The 22,386-nt window shown below is 48.4% G+C and overlaps 1 protein-coding gene across 2 annotated transcripts in view; it reads right to left on the reverse strand.

The window, feature by feature from the left end:
- Nucleotides 1-1,104: 1,104 nt before the first annotated feature.
- LOC100073971 (store-operated calcium entry regulator STIMATE) overlaps nucleotides 1,105-22,386 on the reverse strand; it is a 99,438-nt gene continuing 78,156 nt past the window's right edge. The window contains exons 5-8 of one of the 2 annotated variants that reach the window (XM_029051316.2): nucleotides 10,046-10,158; nucleotides 8,192-8,269; nucleotides 7,557-7,706; nucleotides 1,105-5,327 (exon numbers count right to left, since the gene is read on the reverse strand). In XM_029051316.2, coding sequence (XP_028907149.1) covers nucleotides 5,211-5,327; nucleotides 7,557-7,706; nucleotides 8,192-8,269; nucleotides 10,046-10,158 — 458 coding nt within the window. In that variant the 3' untranslated portion in view covers nucleotides 1,105-5,210. The remainder of the gene's footprint in view (nucleotides 5,328-7,556; nucleotides 7,707-8,191; nucleotides 8,270-10,045; nucleotides 10,159-22,386) is intronic. The other variant, XM_029051318.2, reaches the window with a different exon arrangement.

Raw genomic sequence — 22,386 nt, forward strand, 5'->3', positions numbered from 1 at the left:
ACGAAGCGAGGGCAGGCTTGGGCCCAGCCCTCCTGCACTCTGGACTTCCTCCAAACTGCTCTACAGGAGTGACCCGGGTTTCATACCTACAGGACAGGAATGATCTACAGTTCTTCCCCAAAAGAGGCCCACTCTACCTTCAAAATTATACAGAAAGCCCTCCTTCCTCTCTCCTCCTCCTCCAAGCTTGGTTTGGGCTTCCCCCCATAGCCATACCTTTGTCACTTGTGATTTTTCTTTATGTACTTGTAGCCCTGATCTTCCCCTCCCCTCAGGTTGCACTCCTGGGTCTTGCTCGTCTCTTACTGCCCCACCAACAGCCAAAACAGCCAGAGTAGGCTCAATACCCACCGGTTGCCACCTCCTCTCCCCCGCTTCTCTTCCCCAAGGCCAGTTACCACTAGTAAAGTTCTCTTTAAAGTAGTACTTGAGTGATGGCTCCCCTCACAAGTTAAACCATCAGAATCACCTGGCGACCTTGGACGGGGTGCCATAAGCAGTTTCCCAAAGCTCTAAAACAGGGGACTCAGAAAAACAGGGACCTTGGGACTGCTGGTGGATTTTTTTCCTTTTTGTATTGATTTTTTGAATGGTATCCATTAAGCACCTACTATGTGTCGAGCCCTGCTCTAAGTGCCAGGGAAGATACAAGATAATCAGGTTGGACACAGTCCCGTCCCACATGGGGCTCATAGTCTAAGTAGGGGGGTGAACAGATATCGAATCCGCATGTTACAGATGAGGAAACTGAGGCCCAAAGCAGTTAAGTGACTCATCCTAGGTCACACAGCTGGCAAGTGACAGAGCCGCAATTGGAACCCAGGTCCTCTGACTCCCAAGCCTAAGCTTTTTCCACGGGGGCTACGCGGTTTCCTTTGGCAATTAAGGCCCATTTGTCTTCCCCGTTAGATTGTAAACTTGTTTTTACTCCTGCTGTACTCTCCCTAGTGCCTAATACAGTGTTCTGCAGCTAGTAACACTCAATAAATGCTGTTGCTGCTGAAACCACATTCAAGTTCCTTTTCAAATTTGGTGATAAAGCGTCCATGGCGCTGAAACCAAGTCTTGAGCAAGCGTGCAAAGAACTTCAACCAACAAATGAAGTTTTTAAAAATAACTGTAAATAAGATGGCAGACTTTATTGTAAACTGTTATACAATGAAAGTATATCATATTCCCTTTCATTTCCATTTTTGAAAATGTAACACCACTTATTAAACAATCCCATTCAGAGTTCGGTCATGAATTTTGCTCACCAAGGCGCTACTCCTACTCAAATCGGGAAAATAAAGACCAAATTAAAAACCCAGGAGCCCCAGGCTTATTGACAGACACACTAGGCAGACAAGGAAAAAAAAAAGAACAAAAAAAAATCAAAACAACAACAAAAAACTAACCAAAACCCACCCCAAAACCTGATCACCAAAAGTCCTGTCATTTTCCTTGGTAAAATCCCAGGAGCTTTCCATTCTGAAGCCAGAAATGACATCAATCTTTTTCAAAAAACATGTGCTACTCCACCCTTGGCCAGGGAAGGGAGCAAGGGGGGGGTGGGAGGGAGAGACGAAAGAGATGGGGGCGGGGGCACTTTCCTCCCTCTCTTCCCTAATCTTTGCTGCCCCAAACCTAGCCAAGCAAGGCCGGCGTAAGGGAGGCCGGTCCCGCCAGGCTCGGTCCCGGCTCTCGTTGGAGAGGCTGTGGGCTTGTCTCAGGTCGGCTCCTCCAACTAGTCTGCACTGTTCTAGGAGATTTCACAACTCCAGTCTGAGTTTGTAAGGTTTTTGTGTGGTTTTGTTTTTTTTCCCTGAAGAAAACTGTGTCACATCAACATTAACACTCAACATTCCATCTAAAGCAGTCGGACAAGGGGACTTGGTTTTATTAAAGCTGAAGGCTTTCTGGAAACTGCCATGACAGACGGCTACCAATCGTCCGTTACGGGACCAGCTCCGACCGACAGATACATCACAGGCAGCTCTGCTTCCCGTAGCAGAGGCCCAACTCCCAGTCTTCACAGTACTTTCACGCCTCTGCACTTTGGATGAGAAGAGAAATTGAGAGCTCCTCTCTCATCCTTAGAAAATGAATTTTCTATGCAGCTTATTGTCATTAAGTTATTGAATCGCGTTTATTACCCTGCACTTCACAGAATGCCGACTGAATTCAACCAACTTTGCTAGGCCTGGATCAGAGTTCCAATCCCCTCCCTGCGACCAAATGCTGGTTAACATCCCGCTGGTTCTCAAAAAGGATCGGGCCAGCACATTTAATTGAAGCTCTTCTCAGCTTAATTGGCCAGTGCAAGTTTCCACCCTTCCAATGACAACTTGAAAGCATTATATACGCTCTGCCTTTTAAGAGCACAGCTTAGCAAGAAAAGTGCATAAACCAAGTGTCTGGGCTGCTGTAAGCCTCTCCTTCTAGGGGCTCCCTCCTGTAGCATCATAAAGAACCCCTTCTCCATGCCCCAAACTGAGACCAAGGGAAAGAACGGAGTCCCAGAACTCGGTGATCAAACTGGGTCCAGGGACAACACGCTGGTCATGACCAAAGACCAAAATACAAGACTCCACTGCCCAAGCCAGTACCTTCAGCATTTTTAAAAGCGCATCTTCTCCCAATAAGGGTGGGAAGGCAACATTTTCCCAATGGTCTTTGGCTTGTAATTCTTCCCAAAGATGTTCTGCCTGTCCACTACAAAGATTCAACCTAGAGATCAAGTCCTTTACCGACAGGGATGTTGAAGGAAAAACAAGCCTTCTAACTCCCTTTCTGCATCCAGCAAGGAATAGGACTTCTTAGCCGGGTTCCTTATTCCTAACTGGGCAGCTGGTCCCAGGGCAGCCCAACACAGCTACCGTGTTTTATACAATTAAGGCTTGGTTTTTGTTTTTTTTTTTTTTTTAAAACAAAATATAAATAGGAAGGAAGAGCTCCTGATGGTTTCTATAGACTCAGCTCCGTGTGTGCTGTTCAAAACTACCACTTTGCACGAAGGGAGAGGGAAGGGGTGCAGCTAATCAATTGGTTTCTTACCTTTCAAAAAGGAAGGCTTAGTTTTTTCCAAACAAATTCTGACACCTGTAGACTGGCTACTCTTCGGATCATTGCCTCGGCTGGCCGGCCTTCCCCCGGGCTGATCCGGGGCAGTGGAGGAGGGTCTCCAGCTATATGATTCGTTATACGGCAAAAATCGGTAGGCAGGGACCCAGTCAACCCTGCCTCCTGGGGATTTACCTGGCCCGAGGCAGATTTAAATGGAGCTGGGGACTACACGAGACCAAAGATGGCTTTCCCTCTGCATGTTTTGTCCCAACATGACCAGCCGACTGTTTTACTCTCACACCGCTTCAATAGCCAGCATACTTACATTGAACAACTCCTTATCGCCAAAGCCGCATTTTAGCGCCCGAACACTTGGTTCACCAATCAGCCAAAGGGGAATGTCACAGACCAGCCAAGGAAAACAAAGGGGTGCACAGTGGAACATTTCCCAAGGTCTAAATGACCCCTTCTCAGACGCCTTGGTAACACACGACAATTAAGACCTATGATGTAGAAAAAAATTTTTTTTTTTAAATAAAAAAAGTTTCAAACTGTTTGTCTTCCAATGAACTAGTCTGGCTTAAGGCATGGAACATGGGATGTCCAGATACCACAGCAGCTGCTTTTGTTTTTCTTTGCAGAATGTCCTCATTGCCGCCTCGGTTTCGGCAAATCCCTTCGCTGCTGTTTCTCGCACGAGTCTTCACAGGAGGAGGAGAAAGAGCGTCTGTCAGTTTCTGTAAAATAATCTGTCATTCAGGAAACGTTCCAAACCACTAGTTGCAACAGATCCGACGACCGTTCAGGCTCGGCGTCGCTGAAAAGACTGATCAAAACCCTACGGGCGCCTTCCTGGGGTCTGCAGAGATGCAAGACCCGGGTGCCAACTGAGATCGGAGGGCATGAGAAGCAGCAGTCGGTAAACACTACGAAGATAATCAGCAGTGTGCGCAAAACCAGCTGGCAACCTTGCACGGGTGGGAGCAAGTGGAGCTTCGGTGATGTTAGCTGATTTCATTTTAGAGAGTGGGGGTGAGGAGAGAAAGTGAGGCAGGAACATCCTGCCTCCACTAGAACGGCTGAGAGGATTGCAAATTCTTGGTGGAAGTCGGTCTTCTTTGTAAGTTGAATTCCCAGTGCCTAGAATCCAGCAGGTGCTGTCAATGTCACTGCATGACTGATCGCCTGAGGGGCTGAAAACCTGCAACCTCCGGAGTCTAGTTGGGTTTTTACGATAAAGTGCATGAGGCTCAAATCTACAGAAGCACCTTCTGTTTTTCCAAAGACCCTGGGCCACAGAGTAGGGCATGCAGCCCAGCCCCTCGTGTCCCACACTTAACATGGAATCCTATTTCATAATTTCTGGTGAAAGCTTCCTTTTGTGGCTTTGCTGTTTACCGAGGAGATGAAAAGACGCCGATTCCGACCGTGACATCTCTCCTCCTACCGTGCCCTCCCCACCCCCCCATCCAAAACAATGGTTAGGGAATCTTTTTCTCTGCTGGAGGCAGGAGAGGAAAACAAAGTCCTTAAATAGAACAGTATGAAAATATAACTTAAAAATATAAAAGTCAAACAGGACCGAGAAGACTTAAAAATCTTTGTTCTGCCTATTAGTTCCATAGGTACCTTGTAGGAAGTAAACACAAACTTTAAAAACATTCAGTTACAGCTTGTAACCATAAAACTATCCCGCTCTAGGAATTAATGTTGCAAAAGCCACTTTGAGTAAGAAAACATACTGGGTCCATCTTGGTCAGTCCAGATGATTTTTTTTTTTTTTTCCTCCAGATGGTCCCCACATAGGACTGCTTCTCACAAAGCCTAAAACACCTGCAGAGTGAACGAGTCACAGGTGAGTCGTCTCAGCGAACCTGGTCCTCAATACCGTCATCGGAAGTTCCGTACAAGATGATAAACACAAGCCTCTCTTGCATATTTGGTCAGTATATTTGTAGTGCAACTGAATTAAGAATCTTCAACTGCCTGTGACCCATTCAGATCACCTGTTCTCTTCCCATCAGGAAGTGGGGAGGGTGGTAAAAGGAGGAATGGGAGAGAGAAGAGAGAGGGGAGGTGTGTGTTGGGGAGAGGGGTGGGGAGGGATGACACTGCAGAATGAAAACCTGCTGCCCCAGGAACAAGTTTTCAGGTTGGGATTGCTGTCATACGGGCAGTCCGAAGCGGTGCTTCTTTTTCTTTACAGGTTTTAGGGTGGTCAGTCTCCGGAGGTCCTCGTCTACATCTGATTCCTCCATTTCATCGTCAGCTGAGATCAGAATCTAAAGAAACAGAAAGGTATGCCTCCTGAGTCACCCACCCTGAAAGAGTACCAGGGCTCCTGGCCACACAGTCACTTGCCCTTTCTGCTTCTGACTCCTTGGCCAGCGCCTGTCTCGCTGAGGGCAAACTAATTCCGGCTGTCCCCGAGACAGGGGCGTGAGGGACCGGGCTACAGAACGAGACTCACTGGGCTACGAGCCACACGGCGTTCTCTCGGCACAAATCCACTTCCCGCTGGTGGAGTTTTCCTTTGCAACACAGAACGATTCACGGCCACAGCTCCTATCCCTATCTCAATCGCTCTATTTCCTCCCCAGAATCCAAACACTGCCAAAAGCATGGCCTCACCAGGGTAATACACTCTGGGAATTTGGCCAAATCTTGAGTTACAGGTGCTTTACTAAGTGTCAGTTATTTGGATAACTCAACTCCCTCTAAATAGACTGAAACATCCATAGAGGTTTTTCCAGAGGACCGACCAAGAAAATACCCAATCAGTTATCCTCTAACGCAGGACTTGTGTTCTTAAAAGCCAATTTATGCACTACACCTCGACCTCGCTCATCTTACTGCCGACCCCTCGTCCTGCCTCTGGTCTGGAACGTCCTCCCCACCTTCAAAGCCTTACTGAAAGCACATCTCTTCCAAGAAACCTTCCCTGTTTAAGCGCTCTTTTCCCCTACTCCCTCTCCTGTTTGCATCACCTATGCACTGGGATCTGCACCCTTTTCAGCCCTTGCCATTCACCCCACCCTCGACATTTATGGACATCCGTCATTTATTTGTTTATATTAATGTCCATCTTCCCCCTAGACTGTAATCTCCTTGTGGGCAGGGAATATACCTACCAACTCTGTTGTCCTGTACTCTCCTACACACTTAATACAGTGCTCTGCACATGGTAATAGATACCAATGACTTGATGGAAGAACCTCGGGCTAAGAAGAAATTGCAGTGTAGTCCTCATGTCCTATCTGACGCCACACATGTGGGCAAAACCGTTTCTTGGATTTCCCCATTCCACAACAGCGTTCCATCCGAAACACAAAAGGAAATCATGTGTTGAAAGTGCTGAACTACTGTGTGGCTGCTTTAGAGAGAAGCGGAAGGTGGAAACTGTTAGGCAAGAAAACAAGTCTGTCTCTCTTGAACTACGGGTCTAAAAACCAAATGCTTCCCAGAAAAGATGGGGAATGTCAATTTCACAAATGTCACTTTGAGCCCATTCTTGCCTATGAAAAGCAGTGTGTCAGGCACGTTGGGATGTGACAGCACTATGAGTACAAGCAACTCAGTACAAGGCTGCCCTTGGAAACTATCAGTCAATGGTATTTAATGAACACCTCCTGAGCATAAAGGACGGTAATGAATGAATGAATACTAAAGCCTTGGGGGAAAAAGCAGCAGAAGCAAGCCACACACCACCTGCCCTCACCAAGCCGACAATCTAACGGACTTTGAAGGAACTGGTCCTGCCCTAGGAGTCACAGAAGTAGAAAGAGAAAGTGACTAACCAACCTGGGGCTACACCACTCACCAAGGATTGGAGACAAATTCCCAAGCGCTTAGTACAGTCCTCTGCATTCAGTAAGGGCTCAATCAATACGACTGACTGATTGACTCAACACTGCCTTGCCACCTCTCTCCTTGCTCTAGAGATGCCTGTAAAACCAGTTCACATCTGTACTAGAGTGTTCCAAGAACCACAGCCAGCCAGATATCAAGCATCTATTCGACACCCACAGTTTAGTGGCCAGATGCTCCGTTTTCAGGGGGAATGGTCCTCAATTGGGGGTTTCTGCTCCAGAAGTAGCTTCTGACTGAGGTGATGGGAGGAGACCCCCTCAGAAACGGCAGTAGACTGAAGAGGAGGAGGATGAGCGGCCTCCGACTCTCCATGGGAAAAGCTCCTGCAGCCGCCATCACTGTAATGGCTCATGCCGGGGGCTGTGATCGAAAGACCTGCCATCCTTAGAGGCGAAGGGCACAGAGCTGAAGATGGTCTAATTTCCCCGAGAGGTGATGACTAACAGTTAATGGAATAGGGACGGTTACTGAGCTTTATGCAAGGCTGCTTGCTCAATGGCTATTCAAATATTTAACATCCGTGCCCAACGTTTAAGGACAAAACACCAGCTCTCGGTAAGATGGGAAGCACCGGAGAGCTAACGGCTGGAATACCAATTGGGTCATTTAGGCCTTTTGTGAAGCTTCCGACAGCCACCTACTTCTGACTCCGACTCCTCGTGCGACGCCGCCCGCCTGTACCGGATTTTACTGCCATTCCTTGAGTCTTGGCCAGCTTCCTTTTCTTCCAGTTTGGCTTTTGTCTTGCCCTTTTTCATAAGGAAATTGTCCACTACCCAAAACATTAATGCCTGTCGGAGGACAAAGAAGATTTGCGGTTCAGAGTCTTGAGCCAGGCTGTACCTCGGAGAGTCGGAAACGTTAGGGTGGACAAAACAGTACTGCTAACCCTAATAATAACAATTCATAATTATGGTATTTATTATCATTAATCCTAGAGTCTGCTCCCTCAGAGCTTGGTGTCCGGCACCAAGCCCTGGTTGTTGGGAAGAGGGAGAGACGCAAGGAGATTCGCTCCATTTCCTCCCACTCCCCACGTGTTGGAGAAGGGCTTCCCTTCAGCGTTCCCAGGGAAGACCCTCTAGGCCCTTAGAGGGCAGAACTGGAGGACGAGGCTGGTCGCCCGGTCAGTTTGAGTGAACGTGGGGGCTACCTGACAGGACAGGTCTACACTGGAGACCAACACCGTAGCCACCTGGCCCAGGGAGAGAGGGAGAGAAGACAAGGAGGCACCGAGAAAGAAAAGAGAGGGTAAGCAAAATGTGACTGTACTAACATTGACAAAGAAGGGAACTATCAGCATGACAATTGCCAGTTCCAACTGGGGGTTTTTGATCGGATTCAGCAGAGCTACCTGTGAAAAGAAGAGGGTTCAATTCAGACTGGCACCAGGAAGACCCGCTCTATTCTGACCGCAAATGGAGGAGTAGGGAAGGCAGCAACTCAAGTGAGAGAGCCTGCAGTCAAATCGGGGCTTTTTCAGGGTTTTTTGGTTTTTTAATAGCTGCCTTCCTTCCAGTCCCGGACGGAGGCACGCCTTGTGGCGTGGCTGCTTGTGGGTTCTCTCTCTCTCTCAAGGGAGCAGGGAAAAGAATCGGAGGTTGTGTCCAATGGGCTGACAACAACCACTTTTAAAGGGGCCACCTTCTGAGGTGCTTAACATCCTACGGCACGCTTTCCAAGCCAGGAGGAGTTGCATTAACTCAGCGGCTCCAACTGCCTTCATGAGGGGGCACCTCAGTGGAGCAACTCTACGGGCCTGAGGGAACTCCATAGGCCTAGAGTGTGTGGGTAAAGAGGGGTGCCCAGACTGCCCCCCAACTGACTGCTGTGACAGAAGTTTGGTCCCTTGCAGTTCATCACTGCTTCACAATAAAAGTAAGACATTTGCTCCCGGTGGATTTTGGGAAGAACATTATTTCAACTAATTATTTCACTGTTTCAATATCAGGGTGAGCAAACAGATGTGCAGATATCAGATAACACCACCACCACCACCCAGGTTGTCTATAATGCTTTCACTCTGAGGGGAGGGTATTAAGTGCTTACTATGTGCCAAGCACTGCAAAAAGCACTGGGATACCCACAAGATAATCCCTGTCCCACCCAGGGCTCACAGTCTAAGAGGGAGGGAAGGAGGGAGGAAGAACAGGTTTTTAACACCATTTAACACGAGGCAACTCAGGCCCAGAAGTTAAGTGACTTGCCCAAGGTCACGCAGCAGGAAGGTGGCAGTTCCCAGTCCCGTGCTTTTTCCACTAGGCCACACTCATGTCAATGATCTCATTTTACCTTCACAACTCTCTGAGGGAGAGGCAGACATCACCATCCTCATTTGGCAGATGAGGAAATTGAGGCCTAGAAAGGTTAGGGGATTCGTCCGAGGTCTCGGAGCAGGCCTGTGGCAGATTGGGACTAAAACTCAGGCTCACCTCCCCTAATCCAGACCCCCTCGGCTCAGCGAACGCTTCTCTCCCACAAATGAAGGGAAGAGGAAGGCCAAGGCCCAGGCTGCTCATTACCACTGGCATGTTCAATTGTTGTGACACACAGGGGCACCATGCCAGCTCCGGTCACTTGGCTAAGAAGGGCGGGCAGGCAAACACTGAGGAACAAAGCACGCCCTGGACAGCATGAGATAACGTGTTAGGACGTCAGCTCTTAGCTGACCTAGATCTCCGACAGTTCTACAGCTCGCCGGAGCTCGGTCAGTATTAAATCAATGAAGCGGGCATGGAAATCAGAGCCTCCCCAGAGACGTGGGGATCTTAAAAAAATATAAATATATGTATCTCCGGCAGTGGACAAGAAAGAATTTTAATAAAAGTTAAACAGGCTCTCCGCAGCTCCGGCACTCATGACGTTCACGGTTATCAGGTACGTTAAGTTTGGGAAAGAGTGGGTAGGCACCGAAGCAGGCCAAGACAATCTGTCAGCAAGGCTCCAGTTAACGTGGAGTCCATTTACCAGATAGAATCTATTTCCCAGAAGGAAATCAAAATTCATTTTCAAATGGGCCTAGGAAAAAACCCCAAAGTTGGCATCCCCGTCTGCTATCTACGCAAGCTCCCCAGCATCTACCCTTTGGCCTTCCCGCAGAGCTGTCGAAACCTGGAACAACAACTCAAACCTCTTTCCATTGAGGTATCAGGGCGACGATGAGGATGATGGTTTTCTCAAACATCATGATCACTAGGTACAGCGCACACTGCCCCATCCACGCACTGCACTGCAGCGGGTCACCTGGAAGACAAGGGGCAAACGTTCAACTCCCACGCAGCATTTACCAGTTTGTAGTTGACAATCCTCTTCTCCACCCTTCCGCCACGCCACCCCCACAATTTCAACCCCTCCGCTCAAACCCTTAAACTCTGAAATGACTTAATGAGGCCAGATGATTGTTTGGGGACTGACACAGAGTTCCTAATTTGGGGGGTTTGGGAGTTAGCTTGCTTGCTCTCATTTGGGCTGTAGGGCTTTCCACAGGTAAAAGGAACGACACAGAAAAATGCCTAAGAGTAGCTTTTGTTGAAACTCTTCTAAAGCTTGGTTGAGCCTGCCCCATGAGCTGTTATGAAATAGGCAGAAAGACTAGGGGGAGGAGAGAGGTTGGGGCTGTATGAAGCAAGATAGCTATTTTTGTTCATTGTTGATTTTTCCAAAAGCCAATGCCATGCTCGATCCTTCCTAATGTCAGTAAACAGTTAACCTCACGGTCCTCTCTTTTTTTTGCTGTGAATCTCAGCCTGGGATTTGATGGGGTTTTTTTTTTATGGTATTTGTTAAGTGCTTACTATGTGCCAGACTCTTTGAAGAAATCAGATTGTGTCCAAACTCCTGTAGCCCAGGATGGGGGTCATATAGGACAGTTAGCTGGGGAGGCCTTGGAGGAGGCTACCGAAAACCCTAATGGGAGGGTCGCAAATGAACTCGCCAATTTTGCCCTGTGCCTCCTTGGGGTCTCAGCATAGCATTTTGGTTGCATTGATTCAAATCCTTCACCAAAGGTGGCAAATTATTACACGGTTCGAACTCGACAGTTTGACTCGACCACCTCAATCAAGCCATAAATCACTGTACAAGGCACTTGGGAGAGTACAAAAGTTAGTAGACCTGATCTTCAAGGAGTTTATGATCTAGCTGGGGAGACAGACACTAAAATAAATTACAGGTGGGGGAAGCAACAGAGTTTAAAGCTCTTTACATAAGTACTATGGTGGGGGAGAGGAAGGGTGAGTATTTAACTGCTCGGGGGTGAGGACTCAAGGGCAGAGATGTTGCAGAAGTGTTGAAGTGGCAGTAAATAATAACAACTGTGGTATTTGTTAAGCGCTATGTGCCACGCATTGTACTAAGCGCGGGGTTGGATACAAGTAAATCGGGTTGGACAGAGTCCCTGTCCCACGTGGGGTTCGCAGTCCTAAACCCCATTTTACAGATGAGGAAACTAAGGCCCAGAGAAGTGACTTGCCAAAGGTCACAGAGCAAACAAGTGGCAGAACTGGGATTAGAATCCATGACCTTCTGACTCCCAGGCCCATGCTCTATCCACTATGCCATGCTGCTTCTTGGAAACACAGTGAGGGAGTTGACATTAATCTGGGATGGCCTCCTGGCATAGATGTGATTTTTAAAGGGCTTTGAAGGTGGGGAAGAGTGGTGGTCTGCTAGATGCAAAGGGGGGAGGGTGTGAGCAAGAGATCAATGGCAAGAGAGACAAGAGTTAGGCACAGTGAGTAGGTCAGTATTAGAGGACTCAAGCCTGTGGGCTGGGTTGCAGTGAGAGAGGAGCGGGGATAAGGAGCGGGGATAAGTAGTGGGGAGAGAGCTGAATGAGTGCCTTATAGCCGATGGTGAGGAGTTTGCTCGATGCGGAGGCGAACACGAAACCACTGGAGGATTTTGAGGAGTGGGGAGACAAGCACAAAGTGATGTTTTAGAAAAATGAACCGGACAGCAGAATGTGGCTCAGTGGAAAAGAGCCTGGGCTTCGGAGTCAGAGGTCATGAGTTCGACTCCCGGCTCTGCCACTTGTCAGCTGTGTGACTGTGGGCAAGTCACTTAACTTCTCTGTGCCTCAGTTACCTCATCTGTAAAATGGGGATTAACTGTGAGCCTCACGTGGGACAACCTGATTACCCTGTATCTACCCCAGCACTTAGAACAGTGCTCTGCACATAGTAAGCACTTAACAAATAGCAACATTATTAACTACAGACTGGGGGGCAGGGAGTTCGACTCAGGGGTACTAACATTTCCCTTCTTAACACATCCCCAAAGAGATACAGAACAAGTGACTGCCAAAAAGCCCAAAAGAGAAGGATATGCCAATCTCTACCATGAATTATACCACCACCTATGTAGGATGCCAGTTTGGACACACAGCGGTGGTTGAAGACCAATGCTCGGCAGAAAGAAGACTGGAGTAAATCTGTACTTGAACCAGAACCAGGAGGACTAAAATCTTCATTGAATTTTTTAACTGTTTAGGTAAAAATTGCACTCCAAGCAGTTCTAAAGCAGGCTCAATATCTCTGGACTCGCTCAGTGTATACGGTGGAAACTTCGGCAAATGCCTCTATGCAACTGTAATGCACTGGTGTCTTTAGCTATTTCCTTTTCTGGAAAGCCTTCGAGCGATGGGACTGCAAATATTATAGTTAAAGTTATTAATTTAGTATCTTGAAGTTTTTCCCTTGGTACTTATTTTCACAGCAGCAATAACTGGGAGATCAGTCTAAAAAAGATCACAGAAGAATAAACTCTTCTAGGTGTTTTCTAAATGGTGTCTTTATAATCCTTACCCATAGCTAACTTGGCCCTACCATAAAACGTTCCATAAAACTATCTAAAATGGTTGGTAAGAGTTGTATATAGCACCGATAGCCGCACACAGCTTCTAGAATAGCTCCCATAAGCTTGATGCTTTTGTTTCTAATTGACAAAATAACCAGTACACACTTCTACCACAACAACAAAAAACCCCAACAACTTCAAGCCCTTCTTGCCTAAAGTTTACTTACTTGAGACTGTTTCGTAAGACTACAAGGCTTCGAGAGAAGTGTCAATACGGGCTCAGGCCATGGTCCAATACAGCCCAGGATTCTCTCTCTGTGTGGCAACAGGATAACTTGGAGGCAGGCTACGATCCCCTTGTCATCCGCAAATGTTAGGAATCAATCATATTTATTGAGTGCTTACTGGGTGCAGAGCACTGTACTAAGCGCTTAGGAAAGTACAATATAACAAAGTTGGCAGACACACTCCCTGTCCATAAGGAGCTTATACTCTAGAGGGGAAGATAGACATACATTACAGATATGTACTTAAGTGTTGTGGGGCTGAGGGTGGGGTGTATAAAAGATACAACTCTTAGTTTGTAGGAATGGACCAACTAACATCCCTAACTTACCTTTCAGTGAGCCTTTACGGCTCTTCTGCTCTCAAATCCATCCAAACCCCCTCCTGAACCTACATTCTGCCTCACCAAATACCACCTTCAAACTCTAAAGGGTGGTTCCTCTTCTTGGATGGGTTGAGATACGGTGAGCAGCAATTCATTCTTCACCCTCCCAACACCCTTTATCTTTTTGTGGACTTCAATCACTCCCTCCGTCATCATTAATGGCATTTGAGTGCCTACTGTGTGCAGAGCACTGTATTGAGCACTGGCAAAAGACCTGGTCCCTGCCCTCTGGGAGCCGCTGATCTACTAGGACAAAAGGCAAATTTAAATTAAATGTGGTAAAAGCAGGAGGAAGAACAAAGATCTAGATAATTAGCAGAATGAATGTCAGAAAGAGAAAGCAGAAAAATCAAGCATACACTTTATATAAAGTGTTGAGGATGGGTATAAATACACTAAGAGCTAAGGGTGACTGTTGGACTGACCAGACTTGGGATGGTGGGAATTAAATAGGGAAGATTTGGTCTCTAGTTAGAACTGTCCTGACCATGTCGGTTCATCCTCAAAGATGCATCCCCACCCACTGATACCTGCCTCTGTGCCTTTTCAGGCTCGATCATGTCCTTCCTATGATGCAGGGCCCAGAATGGCCCACAGCATTCCAGGTGCAGGTGAACCATGGTTGAAAATACTGGCCAAAACCTCCCTCTTTTATGGTATTTGTTAAGCACTTACTATGTGCCAGCCACTAGAACTAAATGCTGGGGTAGATACAAGTTAATCTGGCTGGACACAGTCCCCATCCCACATGAAGCTCACAGTCTCAATCCCCATTTTATAGCCGAGGTAACTGAGGCACAGAGAAGTTAAGTGACTTGCCCAAGGTGTCACAGCAGACAAGTGGTGGAGCCAGGTTTCGAACCCAGGTTCTCCGACTCCCAGGTCTGTGCTTTATCCACTACGCCGTGCTATTTCTCTTTTGTCTTCTAGACTGATAGCTCATTGTGGGCAGGGAATGTATCTACCAATTCCGTTGTACTGTACTTTCCCAAGCACTTAGTACAGTACTTTGCACACAGTAAGCGCACAATAAAAAGATTGACTCGTCTTTCTGACGACGCTCAGCATTTTCCAGTCAACTGATGAAGACGAAAACAACAACAACATAATAATAATACTATTTGTTAAGCACTTACTATGTGCCAAGCACTGTTCTAAGAAGAAATATCCTTCCATTGGACATTCTACACACAGTCTAGAAGACAAACGAGAAGCAGCATAGCCTAGTGGACAGAGCAAGGAGCTGGGAGTCTGAGAACCTGGGTTCTAATCCCAGCTCTGCCACGTGTCTGCTGTGTGACCTAGGGCAAGTCACTTAACTTCTCTGTGCCTCAATTACCCCATCTGGTGCTTAGCTGTGGGCTCTAAAAATCATTTTTCCATGGCCCAAGTGGACACTGAAGGTTTTAGCATTTTTCAAATTACCCGGAGGGCAATGAAGCATACAACAGCATGGCCTATGAGCAGCAGTGTGGCCGAATGGAGAGAGCACAGGCCTGGGAGTCAGAAGGACCTGAGTTTTAATCCCACTGTCAACTGCTTGCTGTGTGACCTTGGGCAAGTCACAACTTCTCTGTGCCTCATTCAACTGTAAAATGGGGATTCAAATACCTGTTCTCCCTCCTATTTAGACTATGAGCCCCATGTGGGACAAGGACTGTGGCCAACCTAATTAACTTGTACCTATCCCAGCAGTTGGAACAGTGTTGGACACATAATAAGTGCTTAACTTAAAATTCAGAAAATGACTCCATGCCCTGTTTCCAGCCCCTGCGGGGTGACCAACTACATTCCCCTCTGCCTAGGTTTGGGATCGAGCCTTAGCCCATATGCCTTTGGGAAAGCAAGAGGGCAAGAATTCACCCAGGGCCCAAATCCATTTTTCCCTTTCACACACGGCAGCCAGGGAAGAAACTTGCAGTTATCTCAACTTGGCTCTCAAACTTGAGCTTTCGGCACAGTATGTTCCAAAATGGAACATAAACAAGTTGATATAAGAAAAAAAAAAAAAGAAAAGAACCCAAACTGAAACACTCCTTCCCTACCAGAGACAATGGCAGGGTCTCGTTTGGCAAGTGTTGAAAAATCCATTCCGGTTGACAACCACAGTTAGAATACAATAAGAACAGTGATCTGGGCCTTAACTGCAGAACTTCAGTCAGCTGCTTGTGAATAGCTACCTGCAGAAAGATTCCACTGTGAGAAAGAGCTGGGCACTTCAGGGAGGGTCTTGCACGAATGTGTCCGCCGCCCCCATGGGGCTTGAGTTGTGTGGGTGAAGCCATCAGCTGTACCCTCATACTTTTTGGGGCACAGTGAGCAGCTGTGCCTCAGCTATCCTGCTCCTTGGAGCAGGAAACAGACAGGTGGTGAAGTCAAAACAGTGGCTTCACATTTGCCCCCTGCCTGCAGGACCCAGGCATCTCGTCGTCTCCCCTGGGCATCCTCCTTGCCCCAGGCCCAAACCCCCACCCACACTGCCGGCAGAGGATCCCCTAGCCGTGGGAGCACGGTGTCTGGTGAGAGGCCAAATTTTGGGGCAGGTCTTCTTGGGTGGATCACGGCAAGGGATCAGATACTCTTCCCACAGTGGGCTCCGTGAGGCGAATTGAGAGTGAAATACGACTAGGATAGCTTGGGACGAAATGAAGAGTTAGCGTTTTGGGTGTAGTGGCTAAAAAGGGCAGAAGGTTAAGGGGGAGGCAACCGATGAAGAACCTTGAAACCAACGAGCAGGTATTTCTGTTTCTTGTGGGTAGTGAAATGGGAAGCCACTAGAGGTTTTTGAAAGGGAGGGGGAGGGCGCAATGTGAGCAGAATGGCATTTTTGGAAGGCGACCTAGGTAGCTAGGTGTAGAAGGAGAGGCTGGAGGCAGGGAGAACCAGTAGAGGCTGTTTCCTTAGTCCAGTATCCCTGATTATGTTCCATCTCCCCAGGCTATGTCCACCCGAAAGCTGCCCTTAATGTGCATCATTCAATGGTATTTATTGAGCGCTTACTGTGTGGTGATCATTGTACTAAGCCCTTGGGAGAGTACAATACAACAGTGCCAACTCTGTATCTCCCCCAGCACTTACAGTCTAGAGGGGAAAGACAGTACATACACCTTTTTAAAATATTTGTTAAGCGCTTACTATGTGCCAGGCACCGTACTAAGCATCGGGATAGATACGAGCTAATCGGGTTAATCGAGCTAACGGACTCTGTCTCACATGGGATTCACAGGCTTGACCCTTATTTTGTAGATGAAGTAACTGAGGCACAGAGAAGTTAAGTGACTTGCCCAAGGTGTCACAGCAGACAAGTGGTGGAGCCGGGCTTAGAACCCCAGGTCCTTCTGACTTCCAGGCCCGTGCTCTATTCACTAGCCCGCACTTCTTCTCTACTCTCGATTTATAAGACTTTACACTTATCAATCGAGTCACACTTGGGGTCTCAACAGCTAGAATGGATGTTTCCTTCTCCTCTTCTGTGAATAGCTACCTGCAGTCTCCCCCATTCACTTCTAAGGTCCTCCAGGAGATACACCATTAGATTATCAACTCCTCGAAGGCAGGCATCACGTCTTTTACCATTACATCTTCCCGAGCACTCAGTACAGTGTCCTGCACATGGTAGGTGCTCATGAATAAATGCCCTTGACCAATGGATCCCATAAAGCCGGATGAATGCCTTTGCGCTTCCTGAGCGCTGGGTCTTCCTTTGCCATTTCCCAACACCACAAAACTCCTCTCTCAAGTCTACTTTATCAGAGATGCGTAGCCACTTCAAGATTGCAGACTGGGGATCAATACTGATTTCCAGGTCAGCCTTCAGACTGTCCCTCTCTCACACATATCCAGCAAGAGACTATTTATGTTTGACAACGTTTCAAGTAAATGACTCACTAGGGATCAAATAATGGAGTTAAGGAAGTTCTCCCTCTGAGGTCATCTCCTAACAGGAGACAAATGATTATGGCTTCTAGAAATACCCAAGAAGCACAAGTCTGAAGCTCATTAATCTGTTGTGAAGTGAGAACATTAGTTTTCTTTTTTCAAGCTGCACCAGAATCAGGATGAAAACTTCACCACCTAGTGAGCAGAAAGAGACATCACCTCTGGCCTCAAAGCGTGTTGGGGTCTTGCCCACGCTTATGATTAAAAGTCTTACGGGCAGGGAATGTGCCTGTTATATTGCTGTGCTGTATTCTCCCAAGAGCATAGTACAGTGCTCTGCACAAAGTAAGCTCGACTGATTACTAGTACCAGGGCTAGAGAATCCTTAAAATGTTCTGTCTTGGTGAACAGCTCTGATGGGGGATGTTCACAGAGGCACCTATTGTCCAGCTCTGACAAGAGAAAGATATTTTGAATCGTCTCTTGTACCACTCTGCTGGAATTTGGAAAGAAAATGCCCCATCCCTATTTAGCCAGAAGAGGGCAATAAGGACCACCGAAGAAATGGTGCCTTGCATAATAATAATGATAATAATAATAATGTTGGCATTTGTTAAGCGCTTACTATGTGCCAAGGCTGTTCTAAACACTGGGGTAGATACAGGGTAATCAGGTTGTCCCACGTGAGGTTCACAGTCCTAATCCCCATTTTACAGATGAGGTAACTGCAGCACGGAGAAGTTAAGTGACTTGCCCAAAGTCACACAGCTGACAGGTTGGTATTTGTTAAGCGCTTACTATGTGCCAAGGCTGTTCATTCATTCATTCATTCAATAGTATTTATTGAGCGCTTACTATGTGCAGAGCACTGTACTAAGCGCTTGGGATGAACAAGTCGGCAACAGATAGAGACAGTCCCTGCCGTTTGACGGGCTTACAGTCTAATCGGGGGAGACGGACAGACAAGAACAATGGCACTAAACAGCGTCAAGGGGAAGAACATCTCGTAAAAACAATGGCAACTAAATAGAATCGAGGCGATGTACAATTCATTAACAAAATAAATAGGGTAACGAAAATATATACAGTTGAGCGGACGAGTACAGTGCTGTGGGGATGGGAAGGGAGAGGTGGAGGAGCAGAGGGAAAAGGGGAAAATGAGGCTTTAGCTGCGGAGAGGTAAAGGGGGGATGGCAGAGGGAGTAGAGGGGGAAGAGGAGCTCAGTCTGGGAAGGCCTCTTGGAGGAGGTGATTTTTAAGTAAGGTTTTGAAGAGGGAAAGAGAATCAGTTTGGCGGAGGTGAGGAGGGAGGGCGTTCCAGGACCGCGGGAGGACGTGACCCAGGGGTCGACGGCGGGATAGGCGAGACCGAGGGACGGCGAGGAGGTGGGCGGCAGAGGAGCGGAGCGTGCGGGGTGGGCGGTAGAAAGAGAGAAGGGAGGAGAGGTAGGAAGGGGCAAGGTGATGGAGAGCCTTGAAGCCTAGAGTGAGGAGTTTTTGTTTGGAGCGGAGGTCGATAGGCAACCACTGGAGTTGTTTAAGAAGGGGAGTGACATGCCCAGATCGTTTCTGCAGGAAGATGAGCCGGGCAGTGGAGTGAAGAATAGACCGGAGCGGGGCGAGAGAGGAGGAAGGGAGGTCAGAGAGAAGGCTGACACAGTAGTCTAGCCGGGATATAACGAGAGCCCGTAATAGTAAGGTAGCCGTTTGGGTGGAGAGGAAAGGGCGGATCTTGGCGATATTGTAGAGGTGAAACCGGCAGGTCTTGGTAACGGATAGGATGTGTGGGGTGAACGAGAGGGACGAGTCAAGGATGACACCGAGATTGCGGGCCTGCGGGACGGGAAGGATGGTCGTGCCATCCACGGTGATGGAGAAGTCTGGGAGCGGACCGGGCTTGGGAGGGAAGATGAGGAGCTCAGTCTTGCTCATGTTGAGTTTTAGGTGGCGGGCCGACATCCAGGTGGAGACGTCCCGGAGGCAGGAGGAGATGCGAGCCTGAAGGGAGGGGGAGAGGACAGGGGCGGAGATGTAGATCTGCGTGTCATCTGCGTAGAGATGGTAGTCGAAGCCGTGAGAGCGGATGAGTTCACCGAGGGAGTGAGTGTAAATGGAGAACAGAAGAGGGCCAAGAACTGACCCTTGAGGAACTCCAACAGTTAAAGGATGGGAGGGGGAGGAGGCTCCAGCGTAGGAGACCGAGAATGATCGGCCAGAGAGGTAAGAGGAGAACCAGGAGAGGACAGAGTCCGTGAAGCCAAGGTGAGATAAGGTATGGAGGAGGAGGGGATGGTCGACAGTGTCAAAGGCAGCAGAGAGGTCAAGGAGGATCAGAATGGAGTAGGAGCCATTGGATTTGGCAAGAAGGAGGTCATGGGTGACCTTAGAGAGAGCAGTCTCGGTAGAGTGGAGGGGACGGAAGCCAGATTGGAGGGGGTCTAGGAGAGAATGGGAGTTAAGGAATTCTAGGCATCGATTGTAGACGACTCGTTCTAAGATTTTGGAAAGGAAGGGTAGTAGGGAGATAGGACGATAACTGGAGGGGGAAGTGGGGTCAAGAGCGGGTTTTTTTAGGATGGGGGAGACGTGGGCATGTTTGAAGGCAGAGGGGAAGGAGCCCTTGGAGATTGAGTGGTTAAAAATAGAAGTTAAGGAAGGGAGGAGGGCAGGGGCGATGGTTTTAAGAAGGTGAGAGGGAATGGGGTCCGAGGCGCAGGTGGAGGGGGTGGCACTTGCGAGGAGGGAGGAGATCTCCTCTGAGGATACCGCAGGGAAGGATGGGAAAGTAGGGGAGGGGGTTGTTGGGGGGGAGGGGAGAGGCGGAGGGGTGACTTTGGGGAGCTCAGACCTGATCGTGTTGATTTTCGTGAGGAAATAGGTGGCCAGATCATTAGGGGTGAGAGATGGGGGAGGGGGAGGAACAGGGGGCCTAAGGAGAGAGTTAAAGGTCCGGAACAATCGGCGGGGGTGACGGGCATGGGTGTCGATGAGGGAGGAGAAGAAGCTTTGCCTGGCGGAGGAGAGGGCAGAGTTAAGGCAGGAAAGGATAAATTTGAAGTGTGTGAGGTCAGCTCGGTGCTTGGACTTTCGCCAGCAGCGCTCAGCAGCTCGAGCATAGGAGCGTAGGAGGCGGACGGAGGAGGTGATCCGGGGCTGTGGGTTAGTGGAGCGAGAGCGGCGGAGGGAAAGGGGGGCGAGAGAGTCGAGATGAGTAGAGAGGGTGGAGTTGAGAGCGGAGACCCGATCGTCGAGAGTGGGAAGAGAGGACAGGGCGGCAAGGTGAGGAGAGATGCTATTGGAAAGACGGATGGGATCGAGAGAGCGGAGGTCTCTGTGGGGCAGTAGCGAAGATTTGCAGGGGGAGGGAGTGTGAGAGATGAGGCAGGTGAGAAGGTTATGGTCAGAGAGAGGGATTTCAGAGTCGGTGAGTGAGGAGATAGTGCAGCGGTAGGAGATGACGAGATCGAGGGTGTGACCGAGTCAGTGAGTGGGCGCGGTATGGTGGAGGAGGAGGTCGGCAGAGTCGAGGAGGGATAGCAGGCGGGCGGCAGAGGAGTCGTCGGGTACATCCGTATGGATGTTGAAGTCTCCAAGGATCAGAGTGGGCAGAGAGAAGGAGAGGAGGAAGGTGAGAAAGGGGTCAAGGTGGTTGAAGAAGTCGGAGGTGGGACCGGGAGGGCGGTAGATGACGGCGACAAGTAACTGGAGTGGGTGGTAGAGGCGAATGATATGGGCTTCGAAGGTTCTAAACACTGGGGTAGATACAGGGTAATCAGGTTGTCCCACGTGAGGTTCACAGTCCTAATCCCCATTTTACAGATGAGGTAACTGCGGCACGGAGAAGTTAAGTGACTTGCCCAAAGTCACACAGCTGACAGGTTGGTATTTGTTAAGCGCTTACTATGTGCAGAGCATTGTTCTAAGCGCTGGGGTAGACACGGGAATCAGGTTGTCCCACGTGGGGCTCACAGTCTTAATCCCCATTTTACAGATGAGGTAACTGAGGCCCAGAGAACTTAAGTGACTTGCCCACAGTCACACAGCTGACAAGTGGCAGAGCTGGGATTCGAACTCATGACCTCTAACTCCAAAGCCCATGCTCTTTCCACTGAGCCACGCTGCTTCTCTGATATTTTGATATTTTGACAGGTGGTGAAGCCGGGATTAGAACCCATGACCTTTGACTCCTAAACCTTTGCTCTTTGCACTGAGCCACACTGCTTCTCACATAAAGTGCATAAAGTGGGACCCCAGGTTGGGGTGGGGAGAAACATGATTAAAAGGCAGTGCTGCCTCTGTGACAGACAAGGTACAATAGAGGCAGAAAACCCAGTCAATTAATCAGTGGTATTTATTGAGCGCTTACTGTGTACAATACAACAGAGTTGGTAGACACGAAGGGGAGACAGACATTAAATATCAGATAGGGAAAGCAGTGGATCCAGGGCTGGGGGTAACAAAGCGCAAGAGCATGGACTTGGGAGTCAGAGGTCCTAAACCCTGCTCTGCCACTTGTCTGCTCTGTGACCTTGGGCAAGTCATTTAACTTCTCTGGGCCTCAGTGACCTTATCTGTAAAATGGGGATTGAGACTGTGAGCCCCATGTGGGACAGAGACTGTGTCCAACTTGATTATCTTGAATCTACCCCAGCGCTTAGAACGCTGCTTGGCAAATACTAAGTGCTTAACAAATACCATAAATACTGTTATTATTACAGACCTAAGTGCACAGACAATGCCGAAGGGAGGACGGAGAGGGTGGGGAAATGAGATTTTAAGATGTTTTTACAAATTATATTTTTTCTGGTTTTGCCCTAATTTAACACAATTTTGGGGTGTACAAATTGGGATAGAATTCATATGCTACCTATCGACAGAAGCAGGAGCAAAGCATCCAATCTGAGAAAGATCCACAGAAGTCACAAAACAAAGGCACTCTATATAGGAGCAGTGGTTGACTTTTGAAGATACTGCATTCGGCAGCAGCAGAGTGGGCAGAATTCTTGCCCTGAGTCTCCTCTATTCATTTTGCCTATGTTCGCTTTAGATTTTCTAACCCAAGCCTTGCAGGGGAACGGGGCGGAGGGAGGGGGTTTCCTGTTTTTGCCACTTCTGAGGCTGCTCCG

This window comes from Ornithorhynchus anatinus, chromosome X1, assembly GCF_004115215.2.
Source record: "Ornithorhynchus anatinus isolate Pmale09 chromosome X1, mOrnAna1.pri.v4, whole genome shotgun sequence".
NCBI classification, from domain to species: domain Eukaryota; kingdom Metazoa; phylum Chordata; class Mammalia; order Monotremata; family Ornithorhynchidae; genus Ornithorhynchus; species Ornithorhynchus anatinus.